The sequence below is a fragment of the Gopherus evgoodei genome, chromosome 6, assembly GCF_007399415.2.
Source record: "Gopherus evgoodei ecotype Sinaloan lineage chromosome 6, rGopEvg1_v1.p, whole genome shotgun sequence".
Classification (NCBI taxonomy): domain Eukaryota; kingdom Metazoa; phylum Chordata; order Testudines; family Testudinidae; genus Gopherus; species Gopherus evgoodei.
This window is the reverse complement of record NC_044327.1, coordinates 38,953,899-38,964,845: the sequence shown is the minus strand read 5'-3', so window position 1 is coordinate 38,964,845 and position 10,947 is coordinate 38,953,899. Positions and strand designations below refer to the sequence as shown.

At 38.0% G+C, this 10,947-nt stretch overlaps 1 protein-coding gene across 3 annotated transcripts in view; it reads right to left on the bottom strand.

The window, feature by feature from the left end:
• Positions 1 to 2,249: 2,249 nt before the first annotated feature.
• Positions 2,250 to 10,947, bottom strand: part of ALDH1A1 (aldehyde dehydrogenase 1 family member A1) — an 88,490-nt gene continuing 79,792 nt past the window's right edge. For all 3 annotated transcript variants that reach the window (XM_030565836.1, XM_030565837.1, XM_030565835.1), the window contains 4 exons: positions 8,729 to 8,893; positions 6,982 to 7,139; positions 5,451 to 5,525; positions 2,250 to 2,804 (listed from right to left, as the gene is read on the bottom strand). In XM_030565836.1, the coding sequence (XP_030421696.1) occupies positions 2,732 to 2,804; positions 5,451 to 5,525; positions 6,982 to 7,139; positions 8,729 to 8,893 (471 nt within the window). In that variant the 3' untranslated portion in view covers positions 2,250 to 2,731. The remainder of the gene's footprint in view (positions 2,805 to 5,450; positions 5,526 to 6,981; positions 7,140 to 8,728; positions 8,894 to 10,947) is intronic.

Genomic DNA, 10,947 nt, shown 5'->3' with positions numbered 1-10,947 from the left:
AGATTTCAGCCTCTCCAATAGCCATCTGTTTCTATGCATTCTTTTCTTTTTCTCTTTCTAGTGTGAAATTTCAGAAAGGTGGTCACCGATGGCTTCATTTTGATCCAGTGGGCCTTTTGCCACTGACTTCAGTGGGAGCAAAGAACCATAGCTTTATAAAATCTCACCTCTAGACTCCACTTTGCCTTGTATCTTGCCAAGTCTTTAATTCTTTTTAGTATATATGTTTCCACTGACTATTTTTTCTACATTTTATTCATCTTTATATGTTTTGCTTCATTTCCCCTTCCTGAACCCCTCCTTCCTTCTTTCTTTCTTTCAAGGTTTTCTTTTCTGATTTGGCCTCTATTTTACCATCACTGTTTTCTCTCTTGCTTTTTCCCCCCCTGTACAATCTCCCTCCACCACTATCACCTTGCATTTCTATTACTGTTGATTCCCTCTCTACTTTTCTCTCTGCTCAATTTCTTCTACAGCCCCTTAGTCTTCTGCTGATGGGAGCTGGAATATGGATCCTGCTTATTCTCCAAATGTGGGTGGTGATGAGACTGTTCCGGAGCATGAGTGAGTTGATTTGGGGGTATCATCTTCCAGAAAAGGATAATATAGAATCCTGTGTAGAGATAGGTCTGGTCACCAAGACAGGATCCTGATCTTTTCTTCCTCATAGTCCAGGGGAGTTTGTTAGTATCTGGTGAAGGGGCCAGATGTGAAGTTCCAGTCTGGGTTTTGGTTGCACTGACAAATGTATCACAAGCTATGTCTAACCTGTAACGTAAGCCCAAGTCAAGTTAGCAGACTCTGGGTTCTATAACGCAGGGCTTCAGTGTCTACACTCATCTGTAACCCCAGGTTAGGAACTGGTGAACCCTGGGTCCCAACCTGGGCTCCAGAATCTACATTGCATTATGCAGGCCTGAGTCCAACCACCCATTTCTCAGATGTCCTAGTGCCTTCCCAAAATATGGCTGCTCTAGCCCTTTGTTTATGGTGCAGTGTGGGAAAACTTGACAGTCCACCAAACTTGACTGTGTAAAGGACAAAGAAAATTGACCTGTGGGATACTTTTGGCAGACTCTCAGAGCAAGAGTCCAGTAGCGCTGAGTCTACAGTGCAAAGCAATAGGGCTCAAACCCACGGTCTTGGCTTGACTCAAGCTCAGACCATCCACACCATTGGAATCCTGGTCTGAGCCCTGGGTTAGCATGATTTGTGTGTAGACAGAAGGGGAGTTACACCCCTAATAAATAAAATCCTCTTCCATTCTGTACTGTGCAACAGCCTCTGTATTGTACATATTTTCTGTTTTCTAATGTACCATATCCTGGCTAATGGACAGACTACACTTGTAGGGCTGTCAATGGGGAGGGAGAGCCAGTGCAACTGCTCTGGGTCTTGACTTCAGCAGGGTTTAGGACCACTAAGCATCTCTGATAGTGGGTCTGTGCTGTTGCAGCACTCTCTGTGCCTCACGTGCAACTCTAGGTTTAGCTAGTGGCTGCTGATGTTGCTGCAGGCAGCCTGCAGTGGGAGGGTGTGGGCAGAGGTGCTGTATGATAATATCAACAAACGGTGCCTCCACCACATAGTACGAGGAGCCCTATTGCGTGAGAGTAAAAATAGGGGCGAGAGAGGATGAGAGAAGGAGATGAAGAACAACAAGAGGGATCAGGAAGAAGAGGAGGGGAAAATAATGGAGAAATGAGGTTACAGAGAACAGTTGGAGAAAAACATTGAGGGTGTGTGTGTGTGTACACAAAGTGGAGAAGAGAAACAGGACAGAGAGAGAGAATGCAGGTGTACCACCCCAAAGGAACCCTGCTTCTACTTCTTGTCTGTCTTTCTAGGGGTTATACCATGTTCATGACTGCAGTCCTTATTTGGAGCAGCTAGCCCCTCCCACTGCATTGCCACACTCTATCTTTAGCATGGCAGCTCAATTAGAGCTAGTTTGAGTATGTCACCTTATGTTGCAATTTACACCTCCACTTCTAAGTGTAGACATACCCTAAATGCTGGACTCCGATTATCCTGGTCTCTGTACACCTATGTATTTGTTACAGTTTTCTTCTATAAGCAACATTGTCAAAGAATTAGGCAGTTTAGCTTTCCTAGAGCCAACTTAATATACTTATAATGACTTAAGCACATTTAGTTGAGAGTACTGCCTATTCTGTAGCATCCAAAGTGTACTGTACAGTGCTCAGTGAAAACTATTGCCATTTGAAAGGTCAGTAAAAGAAACAATATTAGATTTGAAGGTAGATTTTAATAAGGTTTACATCCAGATTACATGTGTGGAGTACTTAACATGATGAACAGATTCAGCATTCTTAGAAATGAATCCAGAACAAATCTATGATTTTCCAAAGCGACAGAGAAGAGTATTGATTTGATAGTAATTTGTAAGTGCTTTTGCTAAGGTCCTGAAATGTAAAGCCAGCTTGCCATCTAATATTTAGAATAGCACATTAAATCAAACTGCACTAGCTGTACGTATTGGAAAAAAAGACATTTTCATAGCACTACAGATATCTCCCACTGAAAAAATAGTCCTTTCTCAGTTAATTACATGTAAAGCTTCTACATTAATCTTGATCATGTTAATGTAAGCAAATTCCTTGTTTGCAAGTTAATGAATAATTTGGGATGTAAAAATTTTCACAACACAATTAACCTTTGCAGATTTGCTTAGCATTTTGAAGATGCTAAATTCCGTCCTGAAGCAACATTATGAATTCTTCTGTGGAATTTTGATTGTGACAGTCTTAACTTCTATATATTCGTGAATGCCATATTCTCCCCTAGATAAACGAGAAACAACAATAGCACTCGCTGCAATGCTGATCATATTAGTGGTGTCTCAGAATGGATCTGTTATAGTACAGTGCAATTGGCCACATTTTCTTGGCCTCCTTGGAAGTTTTCAGTATAGCTAGGCTTCTGCTGGATGCTATTTTCAACACAAAAGCAATTGCTTCCCAGGAAAAAATGTGTCAAAGGACTTCCACTTTGGTATGAAACAATGTTACTAAATAAATTTAGCACATCAATAAACTGCATTTCTGAGCCCCAAATCAGAAACTTGTCACAACATATACCCACATGCTTACAGAGTTACCTGGCAGGGCCTTCCTCAGCTGTCTGAATTTTCCTAAGATTCTTATTCTTGGGTTAATGAAACACATAATTAAACCATTATGGGAACTTTTAGTCAGTGAAGAAATTGTATATAACATTATGTTTAAATATTGTTCAGGCTTTGACATAAACCAACAGAAGTCAGGAAACAAAGTTAAATCAGCCTGACCCTTAACCTATCATGGTGGCCCTTTACATTTCACATTGTGAAATCAGGATGGCCTGTATATGCTTTAATTTTGAGTTTTCTAGATGTTTTACATTTTATGCCACACTGTCTAGATTTAATTGATTGTTTGTACAGCATATTAAGCTAGGCCTTGCTACAATCTAATTATATCTTGGCTCCTATAATCATACTATTAAGTAAGCATATGAGAAAAGCTGAGATTTATCAACTATCAGGACCCTACACTGAGAAATCCTTTATTGAGATTACTTTCACAAGGCATCTTGGCCATTCATAGCATTCATTTATTTACTTTAACAGCAAAATTGTATAACCTTCACTGTAATGGTTACCAACTAAGTTTTCTTTTAGCTTTAGTTCTAGATATAGCCTGATACATTCACTTTTTTGTTCTCTGTGTTATTTATCACACATTTGCTTGTTTGTGTGTCTTCTCCTTGAAAATGGTTTTGCCAAATGTTGTGTATAGAAATATAACATAAAATTGTATTCCTTTCCATATGACTTTTCTCCATAAATTCTCATTCTCTCTCTCTCTCTCTCTCTCTCGTTTGGTTTACTTATGACTCTGATTCCTACGTTAGACACCCTAGCCAATGGAAATGTTGCCTCCTGATTATCCTTTTATGTCTCTCTATTAATTTTCATGATGAACTCCTACACAACATGAGGGAGGAGATTTTCAAAGGCACTAATGGGAATTAGGTGCTCAACTTCCTTAAAAACCCTTACTATAGAGAATACCAGTGTTTACATTATTTTTGTACAATTTCCAGTAGTGAAATCTTTCTCTAATAACTATATGTATCTCCTGATTTCTGGAAGGGAAAAAAAGAGTGGTTTCTAAAGACAGTGGTTCAGAAATGGCTGCCTCAGGTATTTGACACATACCAAATTTAAAACAGTCTTTAAGCAATAGCTTAAATCACCATTTGTCCACTTTGGGTGGGATTTTCAAAAGGACCTAGCTTTGGCCTAGCTGTTCCATTCAAAATTAATGAGAGTTTTGCCAAAAGAAGCAGATTGACACCAATACTGAGTGCTTTTGAAAAATCCTACTCATTATCTCCAGAACGAGAGCATTAACTCACATGCAGTACACCTGTACATATGTTGTTATCAAATTAATTCTGTTATTGAATGCAGTATCTATCATGAGACTTAATGAAAGGGGAAATATTTATTGTTTTGGCTTTACCCTTCAATTAACAAATTAATACAGATGGAACATTGATGCTGTGGTATATTGGTGTTCTTTAGAAACTTGCAAATGGCTGCTCTCAATGTATGTTCTGAAAATCAGAAGGCATAATGCTATTTAATGCCACAGGCTTACATGATATCAGGTGTTTCATGATATTATTCATTACATGACTCATCACATCTGCTAATATTACAAGTAGGGATGAGTGAGCTGGCTCAGATAAACCAACAAGAGATCCAAAAGGAATATGAACCAAACTTCAGAGATTCAAAAGAGTTTGGTTTGCTTTTCATTTGTATGTACCTCTCCACTTTGTGGTTTGGGTCAAAAACAGAGGTAGAAGGACTGAAAGACTGTGAAACGTTATTTCTGTGGCTACTTTTGAGTAAAGTGGAACTGGGAAGCAATTTAAAAATGTTGCCACAAGCCTGCAAACCTGGAAATGTTCATTTAAACTAAAATGAACTTCCAAAACTTTTGAAATGTGTGCCTCACTAGTTACAATATGCAGGATGGGTTGAATTTTCAAAAACTGAGCACCCAAAGTGGAATCCACAAATTATACATGAGCATTCAGGTAACTGTATGAAAGCATTCCTGTGTGCACACAAAATGGAAAACTGCACCCACAAATACTAATATTGCATGTACATGTGAGCCCTTATAGCTCACCACAAGTGCCCATTCTTTGAGACACTGGCTACAGTGTCAATAATTTAATTACTGACATTTATGAAATGATTTGCCTGATGCTATACGTAATAACAGGAAAGCTCTGAACTATATGACACTACAGATCCTAGGTAAAGCATTCTAGTGAGAAATGGTAAAAGTGGTCCCCCAAAGTTGAGTTTTGGAATTCCTGTGAATGTCACGCAGCTAAACCCTGGTGTACAGATCTGAAGCATTACTTACATTTCTCGTCCATTTCCTGACATTTTAAATCCTCCAAAAGGACAGTGAGCAGACACTGCACTATAGCAGTTAACCCTGAAAAAGAAAGATTTTACACATCATGGGCCACATTCTCAGCTGTGAACATCAGTATAGTGCCTTTGATTTCAGTAGAGCTATAGTGATTTCTATCAGCTGAAGATCTTAAATATATTTACCAGGTATGTCGTTCATAGTTCAGTGAAACAGTAATACTTGCACTTACAGTAGTAGACGTTGGATTTGTACTACAAATTTAGGGTCTTCAAGGGATAATGATGATTTTATATTTGTAACTGACAACTATAACAAATCTCCCTCCTATTGAAAATCTGTGAAGTTCTGGCACCATTTTTCAGAGCCCAAGGAACAGTCAGGTTTATTCTCAGAAACAAAATCTAGGGTCATTTCACTGTTCACTCAGGATATTCTGTTAGATTCTGCATGACAGCTATATAATTTGCTGTTGAGGACAAGAAGCCTCAGTAGAAGTGTAATTACCTATGGCAAAAATTGTTAATAGGGTTGAAAACTAGCAGAATTAATAGTGTGGGCAGAGGCAGCCTTCTACTGGTTCAATTGATTAGTTGACTCAGTTCTCCAGGATTTTCAGCTGAGAGATTCTTCATTTCTACTTCGTTTAATTCCCTTCTCTTTCACTGCCAGGTCCCACTGACTTCAACACTGGCAAGTGAGGATTAGGAAGAAAACAGAGATTTCAACAGAGAACAACATTTATTTGAGACAAAAAATATTTTTTTTAAATTAGTCTCTTTAAATGTTTTTCGTTATTGACTACTGGGATGCTTCACATTGGTTCTCTCTCTAAAGGGTTTATACAATTTTAAATAATCTAAAGAAAAATACTTACTCTTGAATCAAAACCCTACAATTACATTTGCAAGAAGGTGCATTTGTTTGGGTTACCAGTAACCATACATTAGTCAAAAAAAATACAAATCTAATTGGACAGGGGACTGGTGCTAATTGTATGGTGTTTAAGATCTAACACAAAATAAGGCCAAGCTTTGGGTCCTTGAAAAATCTGTCTACCCCTTTCACTATCATGTGCCACTTTACTTGTGCATCAGGGCCACTCTCAGTGTGGAGAACTGCATTATTTGAGTCTCTCTCTCCATTCAGCTCATCCCCAGGGTGCCACTCCACCAAGGTTGATGTCTGAAGCATTTTACGTGAATGGGCTTTTTAAGGTAATGTGGGAAACTGAGTTTTATGAACTGAGTTTATATTGTGCTATCACACTATTGTGTATGGAGAGTTCATCTAGTCACCTGGACTTTCTAACTGGCAGATTCATGAGAAATACTACATAATAGCAAATGAAGTACTGGAGGGCAAGGGGATGGAATCTGCCTCCCTAGAGATCAGAAAGATTTAGAAGAAAAACATATAGTAAGTCACTCAATAAAGTGTTGTTGAAATGGCCTCCTATTTCAGCATAGGCTACTTATAAATATTATCAATGAGGGATAATTAAATCATTGTTACATACCATACTGTTCCAGCCTGAAGAGCAGTTGCAAATGTCAATGCTTTATCAAGGTCTTTGGTAAAAACTGCTGCTGCTAACCCATAATGAGTATTGTTTGCCCTCTTGATAACTTCATCTACAGTTTTAAACTTCATGATTTGCTGCACTGGTCCAAAAATCTATTTCAGATCCAAAAATAAATAACAGTGGTTAAAATCTGTGGAAACATCAGCATGGTTTACTGTTTGACATAATTTATTTCAAAAGTATTTATTTCTGTCAGATGAGTCTTATTCCTATGTTATTAATCAAATCAAGAAAATAGACTTTAGGGCATGATAACTAAATGTTCAGTACTATCCTAAGTGTAAGTGAAGTTAGAATAATATGGAGTCTACAATTAATTAAAGTAAGATGACTGTAAACAAGAAAATAATTAAAGAGAAACAGAAGATCATTTAATACCTAACATGAAGTTACAAGATGTTACCAGATCTGTTCAGCGTTCCAGTGATTTCTTAAATTACTTATTTTTTTGTCAACTCCATTTTTTAAATTGAAAAAGACATTCAACTTTTCCTCTCATAAACCTTGTATTAGAGTTTTATCTCCGCAAGTGCCTGTGCAACTAAACAGGCAAGCCAAGTAAAATAATTAATTATATTCTCCTTCTGGGTGTTACCTATTACACTGGAAAATATTTCATTAGACTCAGCTCTTCTTCTGTTATTGGGCAATTCATTTAGCTCTGTGTTCTCAGCCAGAAATTGCAGTGCTGCACCATTCAGTACTTCTGTAACTAGGGATAGGAGAATAGTACCACATAGGCTCAGTCTTGCTCCCACTGAAATTAATGGGAGATTTGTGCATAACTTTACTAGAAGCAGCATCTAGTCCTAATTTTGCAACTAAGGCTATATGAATTGGTTTGGATAAAAGAAGCAGCCACCTGAACATCCCCCCCCCCAAATTAAAATTGAAAGTCAACCTCTGAGGTTCAAAATTGTAAATTAAACTTCAACATTTTAAAATTGTCTCTGCCCATCCTGGTTTCGTCTAGATCAGTGCAGATAACAGAGAGGCTATTCTTGCGGGAGTGATGCCCTAACGGAAACCAGTAAAACTGGTGAGGAAGTATATTTTTGTGAAACTTCCCACCTGACTTCTAGACAAAACAAACAAACAAAGTTACCAAAACAGCTTTCAAATCTATTTGACTGAGAGGTGATTTTTAAACCACTCTCTTGTTGCTCCTGGCCCCTCAGGATTCATTCTAGAGGCACCAGGGCTTTTTTATTCCCTTTAAGTTAATCTGTTGACAGCCAGTTTTTGAACCCATGGAGGAGCAGCTACTTAACAGAATAGTTCCACGGAAGTCAGTGGGATTACTGCAGCAAATAGCTGCTCCTCAAGGTGTTCACAAGCTGTCCCTGAAAGATTTGTTTTCTCTGTTATGTGTTACCCTAGCTCTGGCAGTATAGGGTGATGCAACTAACAATTCCGACCACTGTACCTGTTGTCTCATATAGACTCTAACTGGAACCTTTTTTAGCCAGGCAGATTATTCTCCTTTTCCAGCACATTTCATTGAGTTGACTAAGTTAACATAAGTAACTAAGAGAAAGATTCTAAACTGAACCAACCTAGAATGAAAAGATTTATTGTGAAAAATTTTATCTACCAAATTGACCTTTTAAATGGATATTTTGTACAGACATTTAAGCAGAGAACTGAATGTGAAAGTACAGACTGTCATGAATTTATTTACCTCTTCTTTGGCGATGCGCATATCATCTGTAACATTAGAGAAAACCGTGGGCTGGATGAAGTAACCTTTGTCTCCCCATGGACCTCCTCCACATTCCAGTTTGGCTCCTTCTTTTTTCCCACTCTCAATTAGGTCAAGGATTTTATGAAACTGCTGCTTATTAATCTAAATGAAAATATATTGCAGGAGGGATAAAAGTAGCATGTACTGATAGCAATCCCTTCCCAACTCATTAATCGCTCCTTAACAATGCTGTAGCTTCATTAAATCTTACATGTTGAAATGAAACAGCTGGCAAGCCCTATAATTTTTTTTTTGTCTTTAATATCTCAAAACTTTACAGGCTTTTTCCATATACCGGTATATGTGCCGAGTACTTAACATGATGAACAAATTCAGCATTCTTAGACATGTATCCAGAACATATACCGGTATATCAGTGATTAGAAATATAAGCACAGTACAAATGGTTAAATGTTCTAAATGAGCTGATATTCTAGTTGCATAAAAAAATTAAGATTCCTCTATAAAATACATTATTTGCAGACTTCTTTCTGTACTCTGAAATCTGTGGTATTACTATTGGCCCATGCAAGTGGGCATCACTGAGATTGATCCTGCAGTCCTAATACAGGGCCTGATCTAGCAGCCACTGACGTCTGCGAGATTGTTTGGGATCAAGCCTTCCCAAGAACTGCTGGATTGGTCACACTCTTCTACTAACACTAGTAGAAGGGGAAAACACAGCAGAATTTGAATTCCATACTATTTCATTTTGTTCTATCACTGGAAGTTGCTGGAATACATTACTGTTGGCATTGAGCTTGAATGGCAGTTTATCTTGTTACACCAAACTCAAAAAACAAATGCAAGCAACGCCAAGCATATATCAGCTTGGCAGGTCCATCAGAACGAGATGTGGAAGGAGCAGGTATTTACAATGGGAATGCAACTGAGACAAGCCATTCCCAACAAAAGGGCAAAGTTGATAGAAAATAGAGTTGTACCATGTTAGAAAGTTATTATTGTAGCAGCAGAATAAACACACTATTGTTCAAAATTTCCCTAAAGACAGGAATGGACAAGTAACTCTGTATAAGTTTCAAAATATAAGACTAACAACACAACTTGTTTCTTATAGGTTGAGAACCTTCCTATCTTGTCCATTTTCTCTGAGATTTTTTTTCTGTGTGTTTTTGAGGTTCAGCCCTACATGAAGACAATGAGAGACTACTCCCATGAGTACAGTTACCCCTATCCATTAGTGTGGATAGGGTCCTTACTCTGGACAGCACAACACTCAAGGTGAAATCCTGGTCCCAATGAAGTTAGTGGCAAAAATCCCATTGATTAAGTTCAGTTAGGCACACTATGTTTACTTTTGCCCAGCATTTATCAGCATTCTTATTGAGCAGTTTTGTCCATTATTATATCATTTGCTGGGGAGGGAGGCGGAAAGAGTTCTATCTTCTTGCTTAAGTTGACACACACACTACTTTAGAGAGACAAGGTGAAAATTAAACTCTTGCTACAGAATTTGACTTCAAGCCAAATCTCATTGTAATACTCACATGATTTCTCCAGTTCTTAAACTTGTCAACTGCTCAAACCATTGTTTACAGTTGTCAGGGTTGTGTTTTAAAAACTTACTGGTAGAGTTTCTAAGTAAACTCTTACTTAGTTGAGTAATAAGTAAACCCTTTAGCTAACAAAGTATACACAGAAAGCTTTATCTGGGAAGCAGTTTTTCTTCTTTTTTCATTCTTTGCGGTCTGGTATCACCATGGATGTTTTGCACCTCATCCCTTTTCCACACAGTAGAGAAGGGGACCTGAGAGTTGACTAAGCAAACAGAAGGACAAAGCAGGAAGCCAAACACTTTAGCTTAATCAGCTCTAGTATTATCACACTCATTCCCATAAAACAGTATTTTTAAAAGGCTTTGGAGAACCCTGGGTCATTTCAGTCTATTTTGTAAGGTTCCAACCTACCCAATGGTTCAGCAAAAGCTACAAGAAAAGCTGGAAGATATTTATGAGGATTGAAGTCTAACAGTTTTCCCACCTTGGCCACCCACTACACTTTTAAGCAATTGCCTTATTGTACACAATAGAGGTTACTGTTATCCTCATGGGCAAAATATCTTTGATATGTGCAACATCATGAAGAATAGAAAATATTGAATTGAAATAGCTGGCAGTTGTGTCCACTTTCCAAAT